Source organism: Phyllostomus hastatus, unplaced genomic scaffold (genome assembly GCF_019186645.2).
Source record: "Phyllostomus hastatus isolate PE091 unplaced genomic scaffold, TTU_PhHast_1.1 phas_contig_16, whole genome shotgun sequence".
Lineage (NCBI taxonomy): Eukaryota > Metazoa > Chordata > Mammalia > Chiroptera > Phyllostomidae > Phyllostomus > Phyllostomus hastatus.
In genome coordinates, this window is record NW_025333643.1 from 10,200,181 (window position 1) to 10,212,418 (window position 12,238).

At 37.7% G+C, this 12,238-nt stretch overlaps 1 protein-coding gene across 4 annotated transcripts in view; it reads right to left on the bottom strand.

Annotated features, from left to right (window-relative positions):
• The window catches only part of SFMBT1 (Scm like with four mbt domains 1), a 115,868-nt gene that overhangs the window by 19,200 nt on the left and 84,430 nt on the right, over positions 1-12,238 (bottom strand). For all 4 annotated transcript variants that reach the window (XM_045832466.1, XM_045832463.1, XM_045832464.1 and 1 more), the window contains 7 exons: positions 11,605-11,851; positions 10,841-10,935; positions 10,031-10,132; positions 8,659-8,809; positions 6,393-6,475; positions 2,265-2,391; positions 1,110-1,223 (listed from right to left, as the gene is read on the bottom strand). In XM_045832466.1, the coding sequence (XP_045688422.1) occupies positions 1,110-1,223; positions 2,265-2,391; positions 6,393-6,475; positions 8,659-8,809; positions 10,031-10,132; positions 10,841-10,935; positions 11,605-11,851 (919 nt within the window). The remainder of the gene's footprint in view (positions 1-1,109; positions 1,224-2,264; positions 2,392-6,392; positions 6,476-8,658; positions 8,810-10,030; positions 10,133-10,840; positions 10,936-11,604; positions 11,852-12,238) is intronic.

Below are 12,238 nucleotides of genomic sequence, written 5' to 3' on the forward strand. Positions count from 1 at the left end.
AGGAACTGTCCAGAACAGGCAAACCTATGCATATGTAAATTAGATTAGTAATAGCCTAGGGCTCCAGAGCAGGAGGTAAAGAGGTATTGCTAAGGAGTATGGGTTTCTTTTAAGACAATGAAATATTCTCAAATTGACTGTGGTAAGAGTGGCATAACTCTGTGAATGTACTAGAAACAACTGAATTGTATACAAGAAGCCATCATTTAACATCTTCAATAGGTTCTGCAACTTCAAGCAAAATGGCATATTACAAAACCAATTTTACTATAGGCTAATTGATATAAACCAGAGTTAAGTCCCTATGGCATCTCATCAATGTTATAACAAAATGTCACTGAACAAAACAATGTTGTTCAAGGACCTACTGTACTTTAAAAGACCAAAATTTTTTGTTATGTAAACCAGGGATCCCCAACCTCTAGGCTGCAGACTGTTGTTACTGGTCAGGGTCTGTTAGGAACCAGGCTGCACAGCAGGAGGTGAGCTTGAATGTAATGTTCTTGAATCATCCTGAAACCATACCCCGACCCCGGTGTGTAGAAAAATTGTCTTCCATGAAACTGGTGCCAAAGAGATTAGGGAACACTGATATAAATGATATCTCAATAAAGTTATTTAAAGAGGGAAGGGGAGGTGGAATGTTTAACATCAAGTTACAGAAATACTCTGGCTTCCATCTTGCTCCACCTCTCTTACTCTCTTCCTTGTTGGCTGATGGAAACCAACTGCCATGCTGTCAGCTCCCCCATAAAGAGCCCCGCTTGGCAAGGAACAGAGTGAAGCCTTCAACCAACAGTCAGCAAGGAACTAAGGCCCTCAGTCCAATGTCCATGAGAAAATGTATTCTTGCCAACAATCCTCTACATAAACTTGGGAGCAGATCTTCCCTAGCAGGGCCCTGTGATGACTAGAGCCCTGGCTGACACCTTGATCGCAGCCTTCAGAGAGATGGATCCAGAGAACCCAGCTAAGTTGTACCCAGATTTCTGATCCACAGAAACTGTAAGATAATAAACGTTTGCTGCAATAAATAATTTCCTATGCAGGAAGAGACAACCAGAACCTTGTGTTGTTTCTCTCTGAAATGTCCAGAAGTGGACAGGTACCTCGTGCTCGACGAGGAGTGCTGAGGGGATGGCCGTTGGTTTCGCACCAGCCCAAAGGAAATATATCCATGGATTCCACACTCACAATACATTCAGGTATGGGCTTCTTAGAACCTGTTTAGATTGAAAAAAAATTTTTAGACCATTGAATACCCTTCTTCATAAACTATTCCTTTGAGTGTTCTTCTATTGCAATAAAACAGACAAAAAGTCTCTTGAACAAGTTCCTTTCACACAAAACTCACACTTTTTCACGTGTGACAAACATTTAAAAAAAAAAGTTAACTGTCTTTCACACATAGCTGTATAAAGACCAAGATGGGTAGTGAATATACAGGGTGACCCTTAGTTAGGGAATAACAAGCAAGTAAGCAGCTGGAACTACCAGGAGTATCATTCAGATGGTTGACAAATATCAGTCAACTCCATGAAATAACTGGAAAACAAGGGGAAAAGTGACAGTTCTCCTTAACAAGAACATTAGTTGTGGTACTTGGAGACAAAGCCAGAAAGTAGATCAGTGAATTCAAATTAGTAAGTGACACTGGCAAGTTGCACAGCAAAGGTTAAAAAAATACCAAAAAGTATATATTCAATACTGTACTTGATATATATACCAAATGCCAATTCTACAAGCTGGAAACATAGGTACTGAGTCTATTTGACAGCCGAATAAAAACGAAACCCCAGGCCACATACAGTAATTGCAGCGCTGAATACTCAGCCAATGCTGCCATCCACAAACCTGTCCAAGTGTTGACGATTACTTTCAATATCTTTTATTTTACATACTTTTGGTTCTAATGAATGGGGGTCAACCAAAATATTATCCCTTGCAGAAGCTGATTGTTAATGCGCATGCTCATGTATTTCGATCATATCAAAATATACACTATTTGACTTATACTTTCCCCTTAAAAAAAGTTAAGAGACTCTGTAATAAAGACTTTTTATTCATATTCCTTTCCTAACATTTGAAAGTCAAGGACAAGAAAAGAAAGTTTTAGCTTGGAATCTTGCATTACAAATTAGAAGTCTTTGAACAAGCCCCCCACTTTTGGCTGATTGATTAAGCCTAACAAACCACATTATAGGGGTGAACAGAAAAGGCAAAGAGCAGCCATGAGAAGTCTTTCCAGGGATAATGGCACTTACCCTCCAGCTGGAGCCACAGGTAGGAGCCTCGCACTGCAGTAATGGTGGCAACACACACTTCCTCAGGGAGAAGAGGGTTCACCGCCTCAAGCTTCATGTTCTCCTTAAACTCATGCTCAGAAATTGACTAGAAAATAAATTAATCAAATCTAAAACATACCAAGTATTTACTCATTTGCTAATCTAAGACACCTTTTCCAAGTGTTATTTAATCCTAGAGTAACTTTAAGGCTATGAATTTACTTTTTTCTGTTTCTTAATGAAGCAAGTGTTCTCTAGGTGTTATATGCAGTCTCTGAAGTCAGAATATACCTGCATTACTGCTACCTGTGTGACACTGCTCAAGCTATGCAAGCGCTTTCTGCCTCAGATTCCTCGTATGTCAGATGACGTTGAGAATACCTGTCCCACTGAGTCATTATGAGGTTTCAATAAAATAAGGGACCTAAGGCTCTGGCCCTGAACCAAGTGGCTTTTCACCACTGTTAGTTCACTTTCCCTCCCACGAAGGGCCCTATCATATAATAAACCACCTGGTTCCTACTGCTATGTGTATCATAAAAGGCAGTCAGGATAAGTAATGCTTATGAATAAGGAAAAAGGGTCATTTAAAGTATGTTTTAAAAATTCACAGGTTCTAGATCAATAAAGAACTGAACCTCTGTATTTGTTCTCCCTTCTGACAATTCACAAAAATTAAAGTGTTTTTTTAAAGACATAAACCTACTAGAATAAAGAGAAGAGGAGGCAACAACATTTCATAAGCTAAAATTTAGAATAGTGTCTAGACCTAACTTAGCAGATTAAAGAAAGGTAAATCTAAAATGACAGTGAAGAGAGCTAAGAACTGGAAGCACCAGTTACAAGGCAACTACAGGTAGAAGTGAAATAGTTAAAACAAAAAGATTTGTAGAAATTTAGGTCATGCCATCAGCTCCTCCACTCTATACCCAAGGGCAACTGTTCCTTCCCCTATCCTACAGAAGATGAGATTTACCCCCCAGAGTAACACACAAAATCCCCAGGCAGGAAGACAAAGGAACTGCTGAGGGCATGCATGCAGTACCCAAAACAGGGGTTTGCATAGGGAATGTGAGAGATCCAGCCCTTGCCTCTACTGTTTAGGCAAGGGACTAAAAGAGATTTCTTGTGGTATCATGATAAACCCAAGAGAAACACACAAAAATACGGATTATGTGACCCCAACAAATGAGCAGTCAGATCCCACCCTACAGGAAAATTCAAGATTGACAAGCCCCACCAACATACTCAACTTAAGAGCTTTCAATTAGCTTTTTCTTTTAGTCCTCCACTCTTTTGTTTTTAAGATTTTATTTATTCATTTTCAGAGAGAGGGGAAGAGAAGGAGAAAGAAAGGGAGAAAAATACCAATGTGTGGTTGCCTCTCACACGCCCCCTCCTGGGGGCCTGGCCTGCAACCCAGGCATGTGCCTTGACTGGGAATCGAACTGGGAACCCTTTGGTTCGCAGCCTACGCTCAATCCACTGAGCTACATCAGCCAGGCCTAGTCCTCCATTCTTAAATATAAGCAAACAACCTAGAATTGCATGACATCTAAATATATGAAAGCTAGAGATCAAAACAGACAAAGCAAGCAATTTGGGAAAAACAAATTATGCAAGAAGACAAATTCCCAAAAGGCAGGAATAATTAACGTCCTCTAAGTGATTAAAAAAAAAAAACCTACCACATCCTTAAAACAAGAATAATATGCTATTTAAACCAAATATTCAGAACAAAAATAGTTCTGGATATCAAAAATGTGATATTAAAAATTAAAACCTCAAAAGAAGGGCTGAAAGATAAAATTTAGGAAATAATCCAGCAAGCAAAGCAAAAGGACTAACAAACAGAAAACAGGAAAAGAGAAGTAAAGGCTTCATCCAGAAGCCCAACATAGAAATTTTTAAAAAATTGTAGAAAAAGAGGAGAGAAATGGAAGGATATCAAGGAAAAAATTCAAGAGAATCTGTCAGCACAGAAAGACACAAAATATCCAGAAAGAACATGCTCACTGGAACCCAGCATATGGATGAAGACAGGCCACACTACGGCTCATCACTGTGAAACATGGTGACAGAGATTCTATGACCTTCCAGGAAAGAAGCAAGAGGCAGGTTGTCTACAAAAGATCAAAAATAAGAATGGCTTTCAACTTCTCTGGAAGGTAGAAACAGTAACACTGGAAGGTAGAGAAGTACTGAGTAATGTTTTCAACTCTCAAGTAAAATAACTTCTGACCTAAAATTCCACATTGAGCCAAACAATCATTCAAGTTAGTAGAATGAAGACATTTTAAAACATGCAGAGCCTACAAAAATTCACCTCCCTTGCATTCCATTTCAGGATGCTACTGAGAGATGGGCTCCATCAAAACAAGGCAGTAAACCAAGAAAGAAAGAGGAGGCCATAAAATACACAAAACAGAAAGGGGAGAGTCAATTCCTTGAGTTGCACTGGAAGGCAGTTTTAATTCCCAGAATTAAAACTACACTGCAAGCCTAAAATGCAGAGAAAATGGAGGTTGCTAAGAGGAATCTCTAAGAAAATATTAGAAATGACAGATTTCCAACATCAGGGTATCAGAGTGGCCATGGATGTGAGAAAAAGAAAACATGCCTAGAGGACATACGGTACTTTAACCCTTCTACCCTAAAACAACAACAAAACCTTTTGACTAGAAAGAAAATACGCAGGTCTAGCTAAACCAAAGACTTCTGGGAAATGCTAAAGGGCAGCTGCATGAGTATTTGGCTGCAAACATGGGACTATGACCCAGGCACAGGGGCAAAGGTTCTTGTGTTCTGCACAATCATTTCACTCAGGGCCCATTTCCCAGGTAGATGGAGACAAAGCAACATGTGCTAGTGGAGGAACTTTAGACACCTGCAGAAATGTTTGGTTGCCTAAAAATTTTGTGATCATATTGTTTCAAAGTATCAAAGTTGTCATTCTACTGAAAAATCACAGGGTTTATATGTTAGGTGCAGTTTATATAAGAAAAAGCTCTAGTTGATAATCTATACTATAAGGAAAAGCCTTACCCAAAAGATTAATAAATAAATGCATATTTATATATTGTAAATTAAAATACTCTTTCATCAGAAAGATGATTCCCTGATTCATCTTTCAATTAACCCACTAATTTTCTGTCTGACAGAGTCAGATAAGGGAACTTCTGCATATATTATCCATGTCTCTCCCATCTCTCAAATATACTGTTTCATAAAGGAGGGGAATTACAGATTTCCTAATGTGACTACCTTTGTGAAAATAGTTTTGAAGGCTACTAGACGGTGTGGTAAACTAGCAATAAAACAAAGAAAATTAAGCTATGAAAAACAAGGACAAATTTAAAAAGGAAACAATCATAAAATACTGTAGTGCTCAGCTGTGAATAATATCTGAATGCACATGATAATGTAAATACTCAATTCAGATTTAACTGAAAATTATAACTCTGATAGAAAGACGAGTTGGTGGTAGGGGTAAGACAGAGGTGAAAGGTAATGTAAAATAGCTAAATGCTTATTTACCATAATGTAGAACCAATAGACATGTTTAAAATTAATGATTCAAAAGACTGCAGCATATTATTTTGAAAATGAGAAATATATCAGAGTAATAGTATGAACAAGCAGTGAGTACTTGTGGGAAGGGAGACTGTGGAAAGGGACAGAACAGAGAACTGCTCTGTTTTATGTTCTAAGCTTTTTACTGCTGTTCGGCTTTGTAAACCATGTGCATGGTTTTATTTTGATAAATTATTATCATTATATTAATATCAATAATAATATCATTATTAAATAAGTTTAACAATTTTTCTCCACTTAATATTTTTCATAATACTGAATCATCAAAAATAATTATGAACTAAAATTTTAAATTTACACTTTAGCTAATAAAAAATAAAACTGATAAACTTTAAACACTAATTAAATAAACAAATTAACTTCTGTAGTGAATGGATTTTTCCTTGCACCACTGTATTACAATCAACAAGATGATTATTTGGGTTGAGTGAGAAGACTGACTTCAGAGTAATAACCATAAAAAGCACAGGAGGCAGTCCCACAGCAGTGGCCATGAGGAGTTGGGCTTCTCACCTGAGGGAAGCACCTCTGGGGAGCAGCTTCAGCACCACACTGTTTGAGGTAGTCGGCCCAATCAAAGTCCTGGCCTGAATAGCCTAGGTAGAGACAAAAGAACAATGACTCGGTCCACACAAGGCTTCCTGGCTTTACACTCTGCCCAGGGTTCACTCATAGCTTTTAATTTTGCTAATTGGGGACTGATCATTTTAGAGAGGAGGAAAACACAAATCTAAAGCATTGTTAATTTTAATTTTATAAAATAGAGCAATGTGGTCAAACTGCATGACAATACAATTCTTTGGATAAATTTTAAACCTTTTATATTTCAAACTAGGCATTTATTTTGAATAATATTTTATGATTAGTTACTGGCAATTTACAAAAAAATTTAAGACCATTATTACTGGATTTGATTTGTACCAACAAATCTAAACTTATTATCAATTCTATTATGACTTAGGCTCTAAAGGAAAAGAGACACCAATACTATTTAGTCAGTAAAGACTTTTTTCTTTCATAAAGCTATTTCCTTAAACATATCTTAGCTCCTACAGATTCAATATTTTTGACACCGGTTTTCAGATTCATGCCTTACAGAATTTCAATGGTTTTATAACCTGAATCATGAATTCACTTCAGAAAAAAAGTTGAGCTTAACTCTCCACTTGTTTACTAAGGTTTCCGGAAGAAGTCTCTGCATCTGTGTGCCAGGAGCTGGACTGGGCCTGCTGTGTCTAAGCTGCTCTCTGCTCTCCAGAGCTTATCATCTCACAAGCACAAGGCAGGCTACTCAAGACTATGCCATCCTCCAACCAAACCAGCCCCTGCAATCACTTATTTTGCCTAACTGAGATTGGTATCCTGTTCCCCCCTGCATTCATCTCAATTCCTCACAGCAAATTACCTGCTATTTTCAATGACATATTCCACTACTTTCTTTCTATTTACAAAGACAGTTGAGTTGCCTTTAACAATGCTGAAAGCTCCAATAGCTTTAATAACTGGGTTTTCTTTTCACATAAAGGTAGCAGGCAGGATAAAGAACTTGGGATGTCCCGAGCCTTCCTGCAAAATAGAACTTCTTGTAGATGTGTCCCTCACCCCATCATCACCAGGGAAGGCATTCCCACTCTGTTCACTGATGAAAGACAACCTAGGAGGCTCTGTTACTGTTTTCCCTCATTTGCTCCTTGAAGGAAATGTGTTATACTCACTTCTGTCTCCCCAATGACAAGCCCAATGCCTGGTTCATAGCAAACATCCCATAAATGAATGTAGGATGAATCAAAGCTGAATGGAAGGCAAAGGTTCTGGGTTTGTGACTCCTGTTAACACACAGAGCACTTCATCCACATGTTCTAGCAGTCAACATTGAGAGAGTAAAGCCGTGCTTTATCAAAAGCCTACTTAAAAAGGATAAACAGACTGCCAAAAAATCTGGTTTGCTGACATAAAAATCAGATAAACATCTGACACTTCCAGATACTCCAAGTTATAAAATACTAAAAATTTCATTCGAGCCCTGGCCAGGTGGTTCAGTTGGTTGGAGCGTTGTCCCATACACCAAAAGGTTGTGGGTTTGATCCTGGTCAGGGCACATATCCAGGTTGTAGTTTCAATCCCTCGTCAGGGTGCATATGGGAGGCAACCCATCTCTCTCTCCCCCTTCCTCTCTCTCTCTCTAAAATCAATAAACATACCTTTGAGTGAGAATTTAAAAAGATTTCATTCGTCAACTAAGTCATATTTATGAGCCTTGATTAAAAGGTCAAAGACTCTATTTTGCAAATTGCAAACACCAGAAAATGAGCTGCTACTTTCCCATCTACAGTCTCTCCACATCCTACACTTGACTATACACCTCTTTCTTGAATCTCAAGAGTTTCCCTGTAAGACGAGGCCCAGAAACCCAAAAATCACCAATAATCTACCTCCAAGCTCTGGCTCTAATATCTCTACCCCTACTCCTCTGTGACCTCCCAAGAGAATCATGACAGAAGGAAGTATCATGGGATCCCAAGTCGTCATGAACATGCATTTGTCAAGGCAGAGGATGGAACATACTTCGTTAAATGGTTCAACTTAATTTATAACTTTCAAATACGTAAATATGTAAAATCTAGGCCTTCATTTATACTTGTCTTAGGCTCCCAAAATGTTAAGGATGGGCTGGGGCATGAAGAGAGAGAGGGACAAAAGATAAAGGTAATTCCATCTGACAAATCTCATTTCCAGGGAAAGTTCCTGATAAACAATTCAAAAAAGAATGAATGCATACCAGGAGGGGGGCTAATGTGTAAACCATTCTTCAGACTCCACTGCACAGGGAAAATACCAGGGCTATCGACATGACACACAAAAGATCGCCTTGTATGATTCTCCGGTCGCAAATCATCCATTTCCACCAGAAAGTACTTCTCATCAAAAACCTGTACATACAATGTAATTGATAAAATAGATGAATAGTTTTATGTACATGTGTGTACACACACATCATTTCCTTGGCACAGCTGAACATGTTACAAAAAAAGTTCACAGCTACACTGAGTATTAATACTACTACTACATAATGTTATCTGTGTCAGGCACTGTTTTAATTTAATGCTTTTCATGTATTAATTCAATTTTAATCTTCCTAACATCTAACAAGGCAGGCACCATTATCAACCTGATTATGCAGATAAAGAGACTAAGTTTAAAAAGAGGTTAAATAACTTGCCCCATGTTACACAACCAGAAACAAGCAGAACCTAGATTCAAATACAAGTATTATGGACCGAAACAAAATTTAGTTTAGGATTAGCTAGAAGTCAAGTACACAGGTATATTAGATTTTCAGATCCTAGCCTAGATTCAAGTGCCAAAGAGGTTTCATGAACCTCTGGCTCCCTCCAATCCCACAGCCCTCCAGTTAGGGCCTTCTGACTCCACTGAAGGTTCAGAATCCCTCCCCTGTTCTAAGAATAATCTTCTTCCAAGGCAAGGGAACTTTAAATCTCAACAGACTGGATGACTCGGCATCAAAGCCACTATTCTTCTAGTCGTACTTAACTGTTGGTTCTACTTTGAGTAAATGAGTTTTTAACTGAAATCCTCTCCTTTATGCTTCAGTTCTAGTAAATGAGTAATTGCGCCTTGACAACCTTCCCAGTTCTTGTGTTTACTCCTAATAAGAGCCTTACTTCTGTCAGCCTTTCAAAAGAAAAAGTCTGAACCTGAACCCATGGCTGGAACAATCAAACTGGCAGATCTTGTGACACTAGTCACCTGCTCCCCAAACATCGCCTCAGCTCAAGGAGCCCTGCACCAAGTTGGACACTGATGACCCTGCCCACCTCTATACTTTTCAGGTACCATGGCCTCCCTGCCAGTTAAACCTCCTCTACTACAGCTAGGCCTGCCCCTCGAAAAACATGCCCCTCTACTCTGGTGCTCAGGCTTTGGTTGGTTGGGGCAACCAAGTTCAGAAGAAGGAATGGGCCACAAAGAACTGGACAGTACAAATATAAAATGTGTACAGAAGTAATTCTAGTTTCACAACTTAGAAAAAACAACGGTTGAATTAGGAAAGCCTGAAATCAAAATACTGCCAACTTCCTAAAGCAGTCACCCTGACAGGAATTCTTCCAAGAAAGTTGCCCCCATTTTACCTTAACAACTGTAGCAGGAGAGATTCCAAAAGGAGACCAGGGATCCACAGCTTCCAATTTCATATTTACAGAGAATGAATGCATACCAATCACCTGTTTGTCCTGAAATGCAAACACCAAGAGGGAATAAAAATAGAGTATTCTCACATTAATCTTATACTTATATAAAGCTGAATACTACTCCTAATTAAAATAGTGAAACTATTTAGCTTCTGCAAAATCATCTAATCCTATCATTTTCTTCCCTAAAAAAAAATTATTCAGGAATAAAACCACAGGAGGCACTCATACTCTCCACATTTGGAACATAAAGGCTACCTGAAGGAAAAATAAGTTTATTTAATAACAAGTCAAGGCTATGCAGTTAATAGTAGAAAAGAAGTAATAGGAAGTACAAATTGCCAGTTATAAAACAGTCACAAGTATGTGAAGTAAAGCATAAGGGAATATAGTCAATAATACTGTAATAACTATGTATGGTGCCAGGTGGGTACTAGACTTATCAGGGTGATCACTTTGTAAATTACATAAATGTCTAACCGCTATGCTGTACACCTGAAATTAAAATAATAGTGTGTCAGCTATAATCTAAATATTTTTTAATTTTTAAAGAGCAGAGAAGTCTCAAAATGATTTAAGAGAACTTCCGCAGATAACCTAGACTACTTTTAGAAGAAAAGGACCACCATTATTCCAGCCTTTAAATCTCTTCCCTCCTTCTTATGCCACGGCACTCTCACTGGCTCCAGGGGTTATTTGATGCTTTGCACCTCCTTCAAATTGCTTTACTCTACATGTTTTTGCATTTACCTTAAATAAGTAAGATGGTAATGGCTCTTCCTCCTCCTCTTTCACTTTAGCCAAAATCATTTGCCACTCAGTTTCATTTTTCAGATGTCTGATGGCTTCAGTAAAACAAGACAGGTAATTTTAAATAATGACAGAACTTACACACTTAATGACTATTCTAAAAGCATTAACATAAATAAAAAAGTCAATTTCCATTGAGGAAAAAAAGGGTTCAAGCCCACTTATACAATCTTCACTCAAAGAACTTGCACTTTCACTTCAGTGCCTTGCCTCTGCTGTTCAGAGCCCAGATAGTTAAGTATGGTGAAATGCCTATAGTGACAGCAATAAGGACTACTGTAGCCCACAAGTAATATAATACAGCATCCAAACTGGGGCACATAATACCAAATGCAAGTTGATTTAAACAATAACTTCTGTTATAATTTCTTAATCAATAATGTGCTTTGAACCCAAGATCTGTCCCACTCCTATACCTATATGAATGCTACCTAAAGAATTTTTCTTTAATTTTGGGTAAGAGGTCAGTGTGAGGTGGGGCAGAAGTCTGAGGTATGTGTATCAGTATCTGTGGAAAATTACAAAAGCAATAAAACTACAAGAAAAAGAGGTGGTTAATTTAGTAACTCCATATACTTTTTTTTTTGTAATATTTCTATCATGGAAGGCAACAAAGGCTTTTATAATATGCAGGATGATGAATAAATATTAATAAAAGTATAACAATAATGTAATAGTTTAAATAACATTATATTACTCTGTACCTAATGGTGGCTGAAGTTCATATCCTTGTTGAGCTGCCCAACCAACATGATGAAGAAATGGATCCAAGTAATACAACCAATGTTCAAAATTGTCAGAACTTTCAAGGCCTTCATAATGTAGCTTCAGCCTTCCCCCAATGTTTTCTACTACAGTAACAATCCAAACGCTTAAAGAGTCCTGGAATGCTTGACATTCTAGCCTGGAACCTGGAGCGATGAGATCTAAAGGATTCCTCCCATTACGAAGCTGTAAGCAAAAAAGGTGAAATGATTAAATAAGAGAAGTTAACATAAAATTTTTAAAAATCAAGTTTTAAATAACCTCAAACTAGCCTTTATATTTTCACCCATTTAAGGCCAGTGATATTGAATTGTCTAATACCATATAAGTTCCTATAGTGTTATTTGTAGGTGATATAAAAATGTTCATCTTTAAAAAGATCTACCTGTAATGCAACAAAACTGTTCTAATAGATCTCTACTTCTAGAACTATGTTATATAGTTTCGTCTAGTAAGGATTTTAAAAATACCATCATTAGTCTCTAATTGTAAAAGCAAATATGATCATCAAAGAAAAAATCAAAAACAAAAGTCAAAATCCCCCACAACCCCATTTTCAAGAAAAAAACTCAA